Below are 18,129 nucleotides of genomic sequence, written 5' to 3'. Positions count from 1 at the left end.
GGATGTGACATTGATTTATAACGGGAAACGGATGTATTGTTGACATTGGCCTGCATTTCTTTATATCAGAGTTTGAAATTGAGTTACTTTACTAATTTCTTGGCTTGCTGCCCCCCTCCTCTTTAGGGTCTTCTGGGTAGCACTCCATGTCCTTGAAGGCTTCAGTGCACAAAAATGTGTGTTTTCACAGCCTTGGTGCTGCAATCTTATTACTGACGATGCAGAGAAAGTTCCCACTAAGACTTGCCCAACCAGTGGGTATGATTTCCTGACTCATGAGACCTGTTGCATTTCTTTTTCTTGCAATTAGTTTAGTTGCTTGGATATAACTACAGGTCCTTACAACAGTTTACTTAGGGACGGTTCAAAGTTACAACGGCACTGAAAAAAGTGACTTATCACTACTTTTCACACTTACGACCATTGTAGCAGCCACATGGTCACATGATTTACATTTGCATGCTTGGCAACTGACTCACGTTTATGAAGGTTTTAGTATCCTGGGGTGATCACCTTTTACAACATTCTGATAGGCAAAGTCAATGGAGAAACCAGATTCACTTAACAACTATGTTACTAATTTAACAACTGCAGTGATTCACTTAACAAGTGTGGCAAGAAAACTGGTAAAATGAAAAATTAACAAATTTCTCACTTAGCAACATACATATTGGGCTTAGTTGGCTCAATTGTGGTCATAGGTTGGGGACTACCTGTAGTTATGTGGAAGAACATAATGTTGGTATGTTTCTTGGAAAGAAGCATAGCAGGCAAGATTTCAGTTTATTAGGATGTTGATTGGAGGCAGGTATAAGGCACCAGCTGATGGTAGTGAAAATCAAAGGGACATCAGATGGGAGAGAGGAAAATCTGTCATACAAAAGAAGTTTTGCAGCAATATAATTCACCCGTTCATATTTCTCCTATAATTCCCAGGTTTATTTATTTATTTGGTAAATTTATACATTGCTCATCTCATGTACTTGACTCTGATCAGTGTGTAAAAACTTAAAAAACACAAAACTGATGCAATAAAGTAACAAAAGAATTATAGCCAAAATCAAAAAAAGTTAAAAGCATTAAACATAATTTGCAGGAGGGCACACTCAATTTCCTTGGTAGTAAAACTCTTTGTAGGTTCCATATCTATGTTACTGGATCCCAGGCTGGATGACAAAGATCTTTCTATGTTTTTGTTGATCCTTACTATATTTTTTAATGCAGATGATAATACAGATGTTGGTGAAGAAGACAGCTTCCTAGGCCAGACATCAGCAAATGTAAACCCTCCATCTACATTCAGTTATTTCTCTCAGATTCCTAGCAGTAGTGATCCCTTTGGAAGCATTGGACAACCACCCTTAGGGGTGGCAACCTCAACCCAAGCTGGAACATCGGTTTTCTCTAAACCTCCAGTTTCTTTCCCTCTTCTGCCTTCATCACAAGATGGGCCAAATATATTTTCAGCTTCTGTTTCCAAATCACAGTTTTTTAATACTCCGTCTACTTCAGTACAAGGAATTGGAACTTATCAAACACCTCAGCAAAGTGGTCCTCCCCTAACAGTCTTTTCAACACCACCTCAGGGACCATCACAACAAGGTTATAACCCCTATCGTCACAATACCTTAAGTAGTAGAGCCAATCCTTACATCGCTCCCCCACAGCTACAACAGATACAAGCACCTGGCCAGAATCTGCAGCCCTCACCTTCTGTACCACCTGTGCAGAAATATCCAACTCCTGCAGGACCAATGCCACCGGTAGGAAGATTATAATTATATCTAGTATATTGCAATTACTATAAAAAAAGTTAAGGACTCAATATTGTAGTTCGTTGTTCCTTTCAACAAATATTGTTTCACTCTCATATCTTCAACTAGCTCAATAACTGATTTATGATTTGCTGAATATGTTTTGTAATTTGGTTTTACTGAGAAATGAAAATTTAGACATACACGAACAAAAGGATTTGAGACAAATATTTCCCTTAAAACAAAGTTCTATGCATTTGCTATCTTGGCCCTAGATTTTGCAGGAAAACAAAAATGAAATGTTTTCCATTTTAGGAATTTTTGGCACTGTTTAATTATATCAAGTAAAGAGTTAATACTTGCTTAGTTTATTTGTCATATCTGAATGTAAAATATTTGCAAAATTATGAAACTAATTAGTTTTTGTATTTAATTCGATAACATTTGAAAGTTACATTGAATAGAGTTTTGATTAGGATTCAGTTGTGAAACCTAATGTCTTCCACCTAGATCAAGATTGAAAATAATTGGCAATCAGATATGCAAAATTAAGACACAACTCCCTATATTGCTTTGGTAATTAGCTTAATATGCTAATCTAAAATCTATAAGAATAATGTATTCTTGTAATTCAGAATGGAATTAATTGTACATAATTAAGATTGTATCTAAACATCAAGTAAAACTTTGAAACATTAAAGAAAGTTTTTCCCCCTCCTTTTTTTTCATTCTAGTCAGCCCTATCACCTCAGACATCAATGACACCAGGACCACTTGTGAAGGCACCACCTGTCTTATTACAAAACCAATATGAATCAGTTCAGCCACATTGGTTTTACTGTAAGGAAGTGGAAAACAAGGAGCTATGGATGCCGTTCAGTGATCTAGATTCTACAACTCTAGAGAAGGTTTATAATTCTGGTAAGATTTAAGGATGTCCTTTGTGTAATTTGTGCTTTTGGACATGAGGAGAATAGATAAGCATAATATTTAATATGCCAATCTTTTTTACAGTCAGATATTTGCGTATATTTAAAAGCTTTTTTCAGTGAAAATATGAGACCTGAGAGATCCTTGTTTAGAGACAAACAATGTTTCTTCAGAAACATTATGTGCTGTTTTGTTTTTCCTGATATTTTTTGAGAATTGTCCTGGAAATGATGAGGTCTCCCCTCCAAGTTTTAATGGATTTTTATTTTTAAATATATAGCAATAAAACTGAGCATTCCTCACAGATGTTATAGCTCAAAGAGTAATCAGAAAACACCAACTTGTTAAATATAGGTATAATATATACATTTTTACCTGCCATAGTATGGTATTTGATTTATATAAACATTTAATGATCTTGATAAAAGTTATTCAAGGTTAAGCGGCCAGTTCTATAAGAGAGATTTTTGTTCACTTGTTCTCCCCTCTTCCTTTCAGCAAGTTTACTACAGACAGTTCCATAAAGTCATATGTTTGAGTAATGAGGAGCATTATTAGATTAGATATTGAATACTTCATTACTCAAAGAGGATTTCAGATTATTTCTCCTGTTTCTTGTTCTTGTTCTATAGTATCTACTGAACTTTTCTATCGTGCTTGTGGATTTTGCATATTGTCTGATTCTGACATCACCAATGAGCAAAGCAGAACAATAAAAGAGATTCAACAGTGAATCTAGAAAACTTTCCAATTTGCTCTCATTTTTCAATAGAAGTTTTAGTTCAGAAACAAAATATCACTGTTGAGTGTAAAACTTGAAGCTTTCTCATTTCCAATATTCACAGGTTAGATGAGAAAGGGAGAAAGGTTAATAAAAACTTCCTTCTTAATCTTTAGTGCAACCTGATCCAGAGAGTGTAGTCTTGAGTACTGATGGAGGACGTTATGATGTTTATCTGTATGACCGTGTGAGGAAAGCTGTATATTGGGAAGAACAACAGTCTGAAGTAAGACGATGTACTTGGTTTTATAAGGGAGATAAGGACAGCAGATTTATTCCTTATACTGAGGATTTCAGTGAAAAACTAGAGGTGAGTATTTTTTAAAAAGGAAGGCAACAATGTAAGCTGTAGCTTTTTAAAAAATTCCAAATTCCAAAATAAAATTTATTCTGAATAATAAAATAATAATGTGCTATCACATCCATATTATCATCAGTTTCTTTTGTGTGAAGCACATAGGGTAGCAAGCTTTTCCAAATGAATCTGTTTTAAAAATCATTTTATTATTTTGTGCCCTTTGCGTTAACCTTATAAAAATGTTTCTGTAATATTGATTTTAAAACAACATTTTAGTAGAAATTATTGAAAATTGGGTTTCTGTTTTTTAAATGCAAAATTACTTTATACTGAACAGATTATATATAGCACAACCTGGTATTAAACTGCCACAGGAATGGTGGGGTAAACTAACTGTAATCATTTTTATTTAGTTGCCAAAATAAATTATACTAGATTAAGTTCAGTTATTCTTAATATTCAATCTAGATTACTTCATCATACAACCAATATGTTTCGAAACTAGAGCACTCCATACTGCATTAGCTGAAAATAAAATTTCATATTGTTGATATCTGATTTTCATTGTGGCTTCAAATCTAGGGGCAAGTGCCATCAGAGTATCTGAGACATGAAACACTATGGGAAAACATTTGTCTTCATAGTTTTCATTATATTTAAATGGTGACTGCCTTTAGAAATTCAATTAATTGGTAGGAAATGCATATTACATTAAACTTTGTAATATGTTAACAAGTTGTGGGAACAATTTAAGGTTTAATGTAATATTATAAATAAATTATCTTCTTGTCACATAGTCCTTTGATGTGGTTTCTTGATATTCAAGATATATCATTGATGTTTGTTGTAGGCCGAGTATAAGAAAGCTGTTACTACAAATCAGTGGCATCGGCGATTAGAATTTCCAGGTGGAGAAACTTTTGTTATGCATAATCCTAAGGTAAGGAGAATGTTGCTTAATTAGATACTCTGGAGGCATCAGTAATGTATTAGTATTATCACTTTGGAGGCTGATTATAATTGGATACAGCAGTCTGTTTGGGCAAAAGGGGGAGATTGAAATGTCTTCTGGTGGTTTGGGGTAGTTTTAAGGGTAGATTCTGGAGGTTTAAGGAAGAGAATTGGAATGGTTTGACTGCCAGATGCCTCCTATTACAATTTCCATTCTTAAAGCATTGAAAAGTACCAACATTGGGGAAAAAAATCCAATACCCAATTAGTTTGAAGTGGTTGGAAAGCATGCTGCTAAAATTCCACTAATTTTTAATGATTTGGGGCCTAAAATTGTACTATTTTGCTTTTTAAAGAGCAGTTAATCATATCTGTTTGATCACCCTACTTTAAGGAATAGCTGATCTATCTTAGCAGCCGTCTTATCTACATTTCCTGATAAAATACATGGGAAAATCACCATGTGGGATAAATAGACTAAGGATTGTGTCTATGGAGATTCTCAGTCATCCAGGTCATGGTTGTCCCAAAGGTGTTTTTTTTTTTCAAGAGGCAACTGAACTTTCTGTTTTTTCTTTGAAGACATTTAGCTTCTCATCCAAGAAGCTTCTTCAGCTCTGATTAAGTTTCTACAAATTCAGATAGCAAAACGATATTGCTAACGTATTTGTAGTGCTTTGATGTGCTAGGGAGGGAGCTGACTTTTCCAGCCCGTCTTATCTGTGTTTCCTGGTAAAATAAATGGGAAAACCGCATTGGTAGGCAGATGCATTTAGGGTTACAGTTAGGTTTCCATGAAAGTGAGAACAATCAATTAATGGAACAGCTTCCCTCAGAAGTTGTGGGAGTACCATCACTTGAGACCTTCAAGAAGAGATTGGAGTGCCATTTGTGAAAAATGGTGTAGGGTCTTCCGCTTGGGCGGGGGGTTGGACTAGATGATCTATAAGGTCCCTTCCAACTCTGGTTATCTGTTATCTGTTCATTTGAACTGCAACATAGACATCTCCAGTGGATTTGTAATTTGTTGGTATGCTTAGCATCATGCTGACTTTTTGAGCCAGCATTATCTACTTTTCCCAGGAAAATACAAGGGAAAGTCCCATTGAGGGGCCAAATCTACTCAGGGTTAGGTTTAGATATCAAAATGGACATCTCCAATGATTGGTAGTGAATTGGTATGCTTAGGAGGGTGCTGAATTCTGAAACCTCAGTTATCTACTTTTCCTGGTAAAATACATGGGAAAATCCCGATGGGGGAAAAATCCACTTAGGGTTAAGATTAGGTCTCCATGAATTCAGGGAGGAAAACAGACATCACCAATGAATTTGCAGCATGTCAAACATAATCTTATATTAGGAGGCATGTTGGATATTTCTTTCCAACAGTACAGTTTAACTTTGAATAATGTGCTGTCACAAATCATTATTTCAGATGTTAAGAATGTTTAAATTAGTTTGGAAATTGAAATAAATATAAACATAATTTTTGTCTAGTATATGCTACACAATCTTATGTCATTTTTTCTTGGCAAAAGAATCTGTAGTACCCATTTATTTAATCCATCTAAGCTATAGCATATATGTTATTGCATAATATCACAATATGTTAAATTGGGTATAAATGTGATACACTGATTTTATCCCAGGTTATAGTTCAGTTCCAGCCTTCTTCAATACCAGATGAATGGGGCACCACACAAGATGATCAGACCAGGCCAAGAGTAGTTAAACGTGGAATTGATGACGATCATGAGGATATTCCAGATGGTAAATTGTACAGGATTTCATACAAAATGTTCTCTTACAGTCTCTTACTTTCTCCTCACATGTCGGGATGATAAATATGTTTTGATTGAAGAATATATTGACTCCCAGCAAGCTTCTGAATGTTGACTGTATAGATACTGGTAATGAGTAAGGCTCCTTTCTGGAATAGATGGAAATACATTTCCTCTGGATATGTGGTATTTACCTCGAGCTTCATTTTGAGATCACAAATTAAGGGATGCCTTCAAAGTTGAATAGAAAAACATTGCAAATATATAGAAATATTTAAATTGGGAAGTATGTCTTGTAGTATTTATGAATGTAACTGATGGTATTTATTTTTATAGGTGAAGTGTCTCAAATTGATCATTTGGTATTTATGGTCCATGGAATTGGCCCAGTCTGCGATCTACGCTTCAGAAGCATTGTTGAATGCGGTAGGATTATTTAAGTATGGATACAGGAATGCATATGAAGCATACTTCCTTGTTCCTTTTTTCAGCTAGTATCTTACTATGTAGTGGTTCTTAGACCTTTATTTAGAGTTGTTTGTAACATCATTTAATCTAATACACTAAAGCCTTTAGGCTCGTCTTTAAATTGGATTTCAAATCACAATGGTTGTTGCATCAGAAATATAAACATACAAATTTAATTTCCATGTGGTTAAGAAGATAATGGAATGAATACACTGCTCCAAAGATATAATTCTCTTAAAAGGTATTCAAATAAATGATATATTAGTTTTAAAAGCTATTAGTGAAAGAAAACAGAATTATAAACTTATTATTGATAATATTTAGAAGTCAAGTTTTCCCATTAGGAGAGATGAAAAGTGGTAAATTGCTTCTGATGCTTTATCCAAATCAACAACATACATATTTTCTAATGGCTTGGAAAGTGACAGGGCTATCAAACTCCTGGCCCATGGGCCGGATGCGTCATGTGCTGGCCTTGCCCTTGTCCAGTTTAGCTAAGGGGGAAAAAGTCCCGATATGTCATATGACGCCGCCGTGACATCGTGACTTAGACACCCCTGCTCTAGAACTTGCTGGGGTTTTAAAAATCAAAATATGTGGAGTATATACAAAATTTTAGCTATGCTTTTACAAGTCCATCTGCAGAGTTTGGGCTAGAAAATATTTATTTTCAGAAGTTAGAAATTCTGTTAGAGTCAGTATCCACACAATTACTATAATCTTCTTCAGGTAATATTAATTGTATGACACCCTTATTACTTTTCTCCCTTTTTAAAAAGTTGATGACTTTCGGACAGTATCCCTGAAATTGCTGCAAACACATTTTAGGAAATCGATAGAAGAACATAAAGTGAATAGAGTCGAATTCCTGCCAGTTCATTGGCACAATGCTTTGCATGGAGATGCAACAGGGGTGGATAGGTAGGTCTATTGTACTCACATATCACTCTCGTCCAGTCATTTTAACAAATGGAATTGTTCTTTGATCATTGATTACTCAAAGTTAATTAGTTGTGACTTTAAGTGTATAATTTTGGTGACTTTTTAGTTTAGAATTATTAAATGTTGCTACCCGTGAATAAGTTATCATATACTGAGAATATATATACTTTTTCATTAGAATAAAAAGTGATTTTTCCATATCATTTATTCCATTTTTTATAACTGCATTTTATTGTACTATAACTGATTTATCTGAAATAGGCCAAAGTAATACCATAGTTTTGAAATTAGCTTGATCCAATCGTGTTTAAGGCTGATCACATTTAGAGCTTGTACAAGGATGGGGAAAATAGAAAATAGATTTAATAAGTATTGTTCTTGCCATATTAAATATTTGCTAATTGTAACATTTGGATGCAACCAGTGTGATTCCTTGAATATTTGAACCAGTCTTTCTAGGATAGTAGGGCTAAATGACTACTGCACTAGTTAAGTGTTTTTAAATAATTTATTTGAGATCATGGAAGTGCAAATTGTGGTATGACAAAGTGATATACTGATATATGATATACTTCATATCACTATGTTTAATGTATGACCCATGTTGTAAATTGCAGGATTTTTAATCTGTTTATGGTATATGAAGGGAACAGATCTATCCCTGTCTGATATGTTGATTAGCTTCATTCATCCATCCATCCATCCATCCATTCTCCACCTTTATTACTTTTATAAATAACTGAAGATGAAATAATACTCCTTTGTCCTATTTTCCTCATAATTACAACCCTGTAAAGGTGGATTAGGTTGAGAGAGTGACTGGTCCAAAGTCACCCAGCTGGCTTTCTTGCCTAAAGCAGACTAGAATTCACAGTATCCCAGTTTCTAGCTCGGAGCCTTAGCCTCTAGACCAAACAGATGCATTGCATACTACATTCATAGCTTGCCTAACTATGGGCTGTTGAATATATCATCATTAATTAGGTTCACACAAAGTGAAACTTCAGTTTATTGAACCTTGATACAACAGACTAAATTTGTGACAATTTTAAGTGATGATAGCATCAAAGTTAATCTCTACAATGGTATAGCTTTCAATTTAACAGAGGATCATGACTAACAGACTTCTTTTCCCTAAATGGTCTGTTAAATTGGGGCAAGGCTGTTACAATGGAGTGGAGAAGCTGCAAGAAAATAATACCATAGTGACCATGGTTGCTTTATAGACTTGAAAAATATTTGTGAAAATTACTTTGGCAATTTTTACTCTCAAGTTTCTTAGTTTTAGCAAAGTTTATTTGAAATCACTTTGTAATAACCTGTGCAATTGTGTGTTTCAAGGAATATTAAAAAAATAACATTGCCAACTATTGGACGTCTCCGCCACTTCACCAATGAGACTCTACTTGATATCCTGTTTTATAATAGTCCCACTTACTGCCAAACAGTTGTGGAGAAAGTAACAGTAGAGATGAACCATCTTTATGCACTATTCATGAGCAGAAACCCTGACTTTAAAGGAGGAATCTCTGTTGCTGGACACAGTTTAGGTAATACATTGTCTTAATATGATGATTAGTTCAATATAACATTTTTATTGCATAACTTTTGAGGACTGTTGTCTAAACGGGGGTTTTAGTTCTTAAAGTTGTAGTCAGATTTTTGTCCTAGAAACATCTCAAGTATTCTGACATTGTGAATATCTATTTTGTTAGGCAAAGTGAAGGTTGGGAAACATACCTAAGAGGTCAATGTGTAATTACTGTTTAAGGCCAGACTGTTTAGGTATCTCAAAATTCTATTTCTAACAATTCATATCTCCTAGGATCCTTGGTTCTATTTGACATACTATCCAATCAGAAGGATTGGACATCTGGAGTTAATTCTACTCCTGTTGCTTCCAATGGTGCTGTGAAAGATGTGACAGAAGACCAGCAGGTATTTGTATTACCAAACAATTTTATTTAATATTTGTGTGATTGCTAAAAAAAATCTTCAAATGATGACTAATGAATCACAAATGATTCAGAATATTACAAATATGTATTCTAATCACATTACACAGTACTTCTATCATTATTTACTGAATGTCTTTTTTCAAGTATATGTGATTTTGTTTTTTAACAAATAGAATAAGCTTTCTCTCATAAATGATCAGTTCATAAGGATAGTTACACTGCATTAATCAAGGAAAAACATTTTCTATATGCCAGCATATGCATACATGGTGTATGCTAATTAATCAGATTTTTAAAAGATCCCCTGCCCATATTTTCATTTAAAAGCTTAGCTTTTATTGTTAAAAGGAATTCTGTCATAAATAGTTGTATTGTCGCTATTGCAGAATATATTTTTTCTGTATGAGTTTTTATGATCCTATAATGCCTTTGAGAGTTAACTTTAATTAGTGTTTAATCCCGATGTTTTTTTAGATACAAGCTAGATGTTCTGTAATCCAGGTTGGGCTTCTCTTTGTGACATGGTGGATTGAAGTGAGCACCAAACATACATAAACTCACTCTATGAGATTTATTTTTGAGCTATCCATATTCATTAGTGAAACTGATCTATTTTGACTTTGGTTTGGTTTTAAATTTTATAACCTAATGCAGATTTTGTTTTTCTTTCAAGGGATCATTGAATTCAAATTCTGCTGGTTGCCTACTGTCTCATTTAAATGATGAACATGGGGATCAGGATGATGAGGATGATATTCCAACCTTGCAAAAAACTTTGGAAATGCTTAGTTTGTCAGAGTATATCAGTACTTTTGAAAAGGAGAAGATTGACATGGAATCTCTGGTATAGTAAAAATTAAAAAATAACATGGCTTGTTTGAATTCAAAACAATACCATTCCCATTTTATGCACATCTTGAAGTATCTGTTGAGCCATGAATCACTGTTATCCAGAGGAATTTATAAGCATGGAGTAATATAATGTTAGTGAACAAGAGACCATCCCCACTTCCTCTTGATCATTCAATGCCTGAAATATTTGCAACCTCTAAAATAATTTTAAGACAAAATGATAAATCCTTGAGAAGAATAAGTATTATTTCAGTGTTTGCATGGAAGTTGTCATGTTAATGACAAATTAACATGAGCACTTTTCGGTTCAGTAGCCAGTTTTAGTGAATAAAAAAGACAGAAGAAACACTTGTACAAAATATATACAAATACATACAAATCACCACTCTTCAGAGTATGTATTATTATAACAGGAAGCCGCTGCATAACTTTTTAGTTTCACAATTCCAAATGGTTTTTTGGGGGGGGCAGGGGCAGGTGGGCGAGGTTGGCTTCCTGTGAAAAAGGATTTCATATTGCCTCAATACACCAATGAAAGCAGGATCCTCATATATAGCATTCAATCAACAGTACTCCATGAGAGCAACCATATAGCATTATATGTTGCCAGATATCATTTTGCTGGAGTTGGCGTTGGTATTTATCTAGTGAAGGCCATAGCTCTTTGACTGACGGACAAGCCAATGTATGAAGTTAAACTGATCCCAGGAGACTATATGCTTGAATTATAAAACTTGGAGTACATTTTTGGTGTATAAAGGAGTCATTGGAATTAGTATTGTTTAGGTCAACAGAATTTGTAGCTTTTACCTTTGGTGAGAATTGAGGGGCAAATAGATCCTTTCAATATATTTGTTGAAGTTTCATGACCAGCAACTAAGAATTTGAGAAAGTTGAACTGCAATTGACCTAAGATATTTACTGGTAGGTTAGAGGCCAGTATCCTGGCAAGTTGAAGCTAAGAAATGAATTGCCTATGCCTTTGTCACTGTCACTCCTGGAGTTAAATTATCCAAATTAAACTCTTGAGATTGGAAAGAGCTTGTTTTGAATCATCGAGGCTTTTCAAAATAGTAACCTGTTCCTTCAGAGTTGAGAGGATGTAGAAAAATAAAAGCTTAATTTCCAGAGATAAATTATAATGAATTAAAAACTAAAATAAAAACACAAGATAATGGTGCTGCAGCTACATTGCTATCACAGTGGTAAGCTGCATGAGTATGATTTATTGATCACAATAACTTACTTTACTTAGGATTTCTCTGTGATGACATTCGGGGATTAATAGATTAGGTTTACAGTATTGGTTTTTAGCATGTATTTTGATCTATTTTATAAACTCTGGGTCCTGCTGCTTTCAATCTACAAGTAAGGAAAGCTGTGGGGAAATAGCTGTTCTTTCAATTACACAGACTTGATTATACTGGAGGTTCTTAACTTGCCTCCCAGGATTCATGGTAATTGTCACCAATGCATATGTGAGTCCTTGACTAACAATTAAAATTGAGCCCAACATTTCTGTTGTTAAGTGAGACATTTGTTAAGTACATTTTGCATCATTTTTCAACCTTTCCTGCTACAATTGTTAAGTCAATCACTGGAATTATTAAGGTAGAAACATAGTTGTTAAGTGAATTTGGCTTTGCCATTGACTTTGCTTGTCAGAAGGTTGCAAAAGGAGATCAGATGACTCCAGGCCACTGCAACCATCATAAATACAAGTCAGTTGCCAAGCATCTGAATTTTGATTGTGTGACCAAGGGGATGCTGTAATAGTCATAGGTGTGAAAAACTGTCATAACTTTTTTCAGTGCTGTTGTAAATTCGAATGGTGACTGAATGAACTGTTGTAAATAAAGGACAACCTGTACTACTAAAATGTTTATACTTTTTTGTTAACTAACCAGCTATAGGGAAATGTATTTTTATTTTTTTAAAGGAAGAATACAAAATTTGATTTCCCTCATTTTATTTTAAAAGCTGCTGTGTACAATTGATGACCTGAAGGAAATGGGGATACCTCTTGGGCCTCGGAAGAAGATAGCAAACTTTGTCAAAGACAGAGCAGCCAAACAGGTAGGAATGGAAGTTTTGTTTTGGGAAACAATCTCATTGACTCTCCTTTTGTCTCTGTTTGAATATTAACATTTCATCACAGAAATAGGCAGAGTGATAACATATTTTACTGACCTTCTATATGGAAGAAACACCTTTTGTAAAGTACTCTGAACAAATATTTAACATTCAGCTCCTAGTTAGAATTTTTGTGTTTGAAACCCTGAGAGACAATTTGGGGTAATGGTTAAGTGGAAAGCTGTGAAACATCTTATCAAGAAAACTGCAGGGATTTAAACCCTTAAAGCTATAGAGAGAATGACAGTGGGGGGAAAAGAGAAGCCTGCTATTTATCTTCGTCTTTGTAATAGACTTATGTTTGGATTATGAATAATCCATCAGAAAAGCTGCAAAGCAAAATGAGGCAATTAGATCAACTGATAGAAAAAAATTAGCCAGAAATATTATAGAAAATGTTTGAATAAATAGGAAAAAAATTGAAGATTCTATAGGTGCATCGTAGGAGAGAAATTAAGTGAAATTTTAAAGTGAAAATTTAAGCAAGTAAAACAGAAATAATAAACAGATGAAAAAGGATGTAGACAATTTGGCTTTCCTGGAATTGAAAGAAAAAATAAAAGAATTCTGCATGATATTTTGAGCAGTTCCAGAGGATCCTGAAGAAAAGATAATTGAACCTGTAACAAAGTTAGTGTGTGCCTGTGTCTGTACAAATATAAATGCATATACTTATTTAAGAGTAATTCTTTGATTCTTCAGTTTTTAAAAATCTTTTTTTCAATAGGAACAAAAAAAGGCTGCAATGGCAGAAGTTGCTCAGACAGTTAAGTTTTCTTCAGTTACTGCATCTTCAGAACCTGCCATTCCTCAAGAGGCATCCAAACGAAAGCGCCCATTTGGAGCATCCATTTCATCCGCACATGTAGACTATGAATTTTTTGACATGGGGACAGGCCAGGTACAATACACACACATATATATATTGTAAATAAATACATTTTGTTTCCAACTGGTATAATTGTCCCCTTTTGGACTACAGTCTTTTCTGCATAGTCTATACAGTTACAGATGAGGGATTGTGTATTAGAGAATAAAGTGAAAACAAAAAATATTCCTCAGAAGCTGGAATACAGATGATAGAATGTTTGTTGTGAACCTACTCACAGAGCATCAATTTCACCTAAAATGCTTTCAGGTGAAAGGCATTTTGTAATTTGCTGTTTCCAAAATCAGCTTTGTTATGTCCAGTCTGGGGATACATGTTAATGGCTGAAACTGAAGTGGCTGACATAAAACAGATTATTATTTCTTTTCTTTTTAAAAATAAAATACTTTTATGTCTTCTAGGTGTCTGTGGTATACAACACTCTTGATTTTGAACCAAATATTTTCTTTGCTTTGGGTTCTCCAATTGGTGTATTTCTCACTGTAAGAGGCGTGGAAAAAATTGAGGAAAGCTACAGGCTGCCAACCTGCAAGGGATTTTTTAACATATATCATCCGGTTAGTGAGAAGAACAGGTTTTAAATTACATTTAGTGAAAGTAATATTGTATCTTACATATTTAAAATTCTAAGTATAACTTTTTGAAAACTAAGAAAATTAATTTCTGACCTATTTTTATCATATTTTATATTTTTAAAAGAAAATGTGACACCAAAGATTACATTCTTTGTTTAGGGCTAGGGAGTAAATGGAATATTTGAAACCCTGAGTTGCCATGCAAATCAGGAAAACTTTTAGAATTTCACACGGGTAGTTCTTGACTTACAACCATTTGTTTAGTTACCATTCAGAATTACAGTGGCACTGAAAACAATGACTTACGACTGGACAACTACAACCTTCATAGCATCCTGTAGTCAGTTGATAAAAACTTTTGTGCTTGGCAACTGATATGTATTTATGACAGTTGCAGTGTCCTAGGGTCATGTGACCACCATTTGACCTTGCCAGCCATCTTCCAGTAAGAAAGGTCAATGGGGAAAACTGAATGTACTTAATGACGACCTGGATCATTTAATAGTGGTAGTGATTTGCTTAACCAACAACGCAAAAAAGGTTGTATAATTGGATGTGACTCACTTAACAACCACCTTGCTTAAAACAGAAATTCAGATACCAATTGTGGTTGTAAGTCGAGGTCTACATGTATTTCTACACTGGATTGTCTACATTTTGATTTATTAAATATTTGGGGGTGAATAAGTTTCTGTTTGGGATGAAAAGAGCTATGGTGGCGCAGTGGTTAGAATGCAATATCACAGGCTAATTCTGCCGACTGCCAGCAGTTCAATCCTGACTGGTTCAAGGTTGACTCAGCCTTTCATCCTTCTGAGGTCAGTAAAATAAGGACCTAGACCATTGAGGACAATATGCTGACTCTGTAAACCTCTTAGAGAGGGCTGTAAAGCACTGAAATGGTATATGCCTAAGTGCTATTGCTATTAATATCTGAGAATATTTTGTAATTGTTCTTTATTTGTTGCTAAGAAGGAGTTGCCTTCTGTTTTTCAAATGACCTAGATCTATTTATTTCCCTCTTCTAGTTCTCTGAAATTACAGATCAAAACTTTAGGCGTCTTGTAAGCATAAATAGAGGATGCATTTCTGTGTTCCCTTTAGCAACTTATATATTATTAGGATTTACTGTCTTAATTACAGTAATTACAGAGGCTTTTCTTAAACACTGAAAAAAGGTGTACTACACACTTTGTGCAGTATTCTATTTGTACACTAGATCCCTTGTATATGTGCTTTTCTTGTAATTTGAGTGTTCTGTTCTGTAGCATAACTGAGTATTGAATGCTTAAGACCTGATATTTTATTGTTTGATTATCAATACACTAATTATTAAATGATTTCATGCGTGATAATGTGTTTACAAATAAATTAAATCTACAAATAAATAACATGTGAACAAATAGAAATAGAAAAGCTACATTAAGGATAATACTTGATTTTAGATACTGCATTGCAAATGTTTTAATGTATTTTCTTCCCAACTATGTTGGACCTCTGGCTGCTATTGAGAAACCAGTCCAATCTTTTTATGTGAAGCTAGTTGTGCAGTTCTATGTTTAGACTTGAAATTACTTATATTGTATTTTTAATTCTTTAGCTTGATCCAGTGGCATACAGGCTAGAACCTATGATTATTTCTGATTTTGATGTGAAACCAGTCCTCATTCCACACCACAAAGGCAGAAAAAGACTCCACCTTGGTAAATAAACTATTGAAATATTTTCTAATATCTGACTTGAACATAAGTCAGTATGTATGTATTTTATAAAGCACAAATAGAAGAAGCTTGCAAATAGAATGCAACAACATATCAAGATATAAAATCTTTAGTATCATTGTGTGAAAAAAATATTTTATAAAACTTTCCCTCCAAAATGCTGTCCTCCACTTTGGTAATTTATTTTTCCCTTACCAATACTCACAGAAAATAACAATGGTCACTACTCATGGTTACAATTATATGTTTAGAATAGTGCAGCTACAGGTAGTCCTTGGTTAATAATGATAATTCAATATGGAGTTTTGGTTGCTAAGTGATATGGACAGCGACATAGATTCGATTGATAAATAAATATCTGATTTTAAAGAGTCATACTCCGTTCTTTAAGGAGCCTGTTTAGATTAATTACAGCTATGCAGTGCTTCAGATCTAGTCCTCATTTAATTTATTTTGCATATGAAGCATCCAAAGGATTCCACAATCCTATTGTTAATATAAAAGATAGATAGAATGTAGGGGGAGTCTCAGGTGGCCCCCTGCATGGCTCCCCACAAGTGCTTGGAGAGGACCATGTCTGCTGGCATTCTGCTCTTCAAAAGGGGGCTTGAGGGGAAGATAGACAGATAGAAGTGAAGCCATATTATCTCCAACCTTAATTGATTCATGAGGATCCATCAATTTACCAGGTTAATACATTTAAATATTTTTAAAACCGGGACAGTGAACCAGATAAGCATTCAAATTGAACAGAGCTACAATAAATAATTGTCTAAAGATGGCAGAATGGTTTTTGTTGTTGTTTAATTGAAGCTGTATTCTGTATTTACTTCTAGGTAACTAACATTTGTATTTAACAAAGTAATCGCTTTTTAAATTTGCAGTGGTTGGAACAAATTTATATTTTTTTCTATCTTTTTTCATTAGAATTGAAAGATTCTCTCTCTCGAATGGGATCAGACTTGAAACAAGGCTTTCTCAGCTCTTTGAAAAGTGCTTGGCAAACCCTTAATGAATTTGCACGTGCCCATACCTCTTCTTCACAACTCCAAGCAGAATTGGAGAAAGTGGCCCACCAGATTAAAGCAGAAGAGGAAAAAGATGAGGCAGAAGGTTGGTTGATACAACCATATCATTTTCAGTAACTGCTCAAAGTGATAAAACTGTAGTAGTGTTTCTATTTCTCTGCAGGATTGAAGTTTAGAGTCTCGTGTTAGGAACTCGCATCTCATAATCTGAAACTTGATAAAGCATTGGGTAGTTTTTCCAATATGCAAACTTTCATTTTTATCCTGGAAGGGGATAAAAATTACAAGTTCTCCTAGAAGGAAAATAGTTATAAATAGTCCTCAACTTATAACCCTTTGTTTAATGACAGTTTATGTTACTATGGCCTCAGAAAAAGTGACTTATGACCCATGTTTGAAGTTGTGACTGTCACAATATGTCTGCAAGCACTTGACTGCAATTTTGGTGCTTGGCAAGTGACTCACATTTATGACAGTTGCAGCATCTTATGGTCAATGAACACAAATTGTGACCTTCCCAATCTGCTTCTGATAAATAAAGTCAATTGGGAAAGCTACCTTTGCTTAATGACTGTGTGATTTATTTTACAATCACAGTAATGCACTTAATGACCACAGTAGAAATGGTTGCTAACCAAGTCCCATATGTGGTTGTAAGTCAAGGACTATCTGGTACATCTAGTAAAAACCTTATGTTGCACATAGTAAATGCATTGCTATGCACCATGATAAACAGGACAACTTTTCTAAATAACACAATTGCCTGAGGTAATCAAATATTGACTTTCTAGACAAAAAAAGTTTATTTTATTCTGTGTTGATTTTTTTTTACTTAACTTTTCTTAAGTGATTCAAACTAAAGTACTTTTAGTGAAAAAAATAATCTGAAGTTATTGCAATGAAATATAATTTGAGATTATCTTTGAAGTGCCTTTATCTGCCTTCTTATCACGTGCTGTTAGTTTTAAATTCATGTGGATTTCAAAGTGAAACAAGTAATCCTATTGTGTTATGGACTAAGTAAAACATATTCAAAGCCTAAGTAGTTACCATGTAAATCCAGGAAAA

General features: G+C 34.2%; 1 protein-coding gene across 2 annotated transcripts in view; it reads left to right on the top strand.

The window, feature by feature from the left end:
- The window catches only part of SEC23IP (SEC23 interacting protein), a 30,543-nt gene that overhangs the window by 480 nt on the left and 11,934 nt on the right, over positions 1-18,129 (top strand). For both annotated transcript variants that reach the window (XM_026704875.2, XM_026704874.2), the window contains exons 2-16: positions 1,225-1,763; positions 2,489-2,675; positions 3,582-3,775; positions 4,614-4,703; positions 6,364-6,484; positions 6,832-6,921; positions 7,743-7,884; positions 9,247-9,455; positions 9,731-9,843; positions 10,537-10,707; positions 12,696-12,791; positions 13,576-13,749; positions 14,139-14,294; positions 15,913-16,015; positions 16,961-17,146. In XM_026704875.2, the coding sequence (XP_026560660.1) occupies positions 1,225-1,763; positions 2,489-2,675; positions 3,582-3,775; positions 4,614-4,703; positions 6,364-6,484; positions 6,832-6,921; positions 7,743-7,884; positions 9,247-9,455; positions 9,731-9,843; positions 10,537-10,707; positions 12,696-12,791; positions 13,576-13,749; positions 14,139-14,294; positions 15,913-16,015; positions 16,961-17,146 (2,571 nt within the window). The remainder of the gene's footprint in view (positions 1-1,224; positions 1,764-2,488; positions 2,676-3,581; positions 3,776-4,613; positions 4,704-6,363; positions 6,485-6,831; positions 6,922-7,742; positions 7,885-9,246; positions 9,456-9,730; positions 9,844-10,536; positions 10,708-12,695; positions 12,792-13,575; positions 13,750-14,138; positions 14,295-15,912; positions 16,016-16,960; positions 17,147-18,129) is intronic.

Source organism: Pseudonaja textilis, chromosome 4 (assembly GCF_049901715.1).
Source record: "Pseudonaja textilis isolate UNSWEBS1 chromosome 4, rPseTex1.2, whole genome shotgun sequence".
NCBI classification, from domain to species: Eukaryota; Metazoa; Chordata; class Lepidosauria; order Squamata; family Elapidae; genus Pseudonaja; species Pseudonaja textilis.
This window is presented reverse-complemented; position numbering and strand designations above follow the sequence as displayed.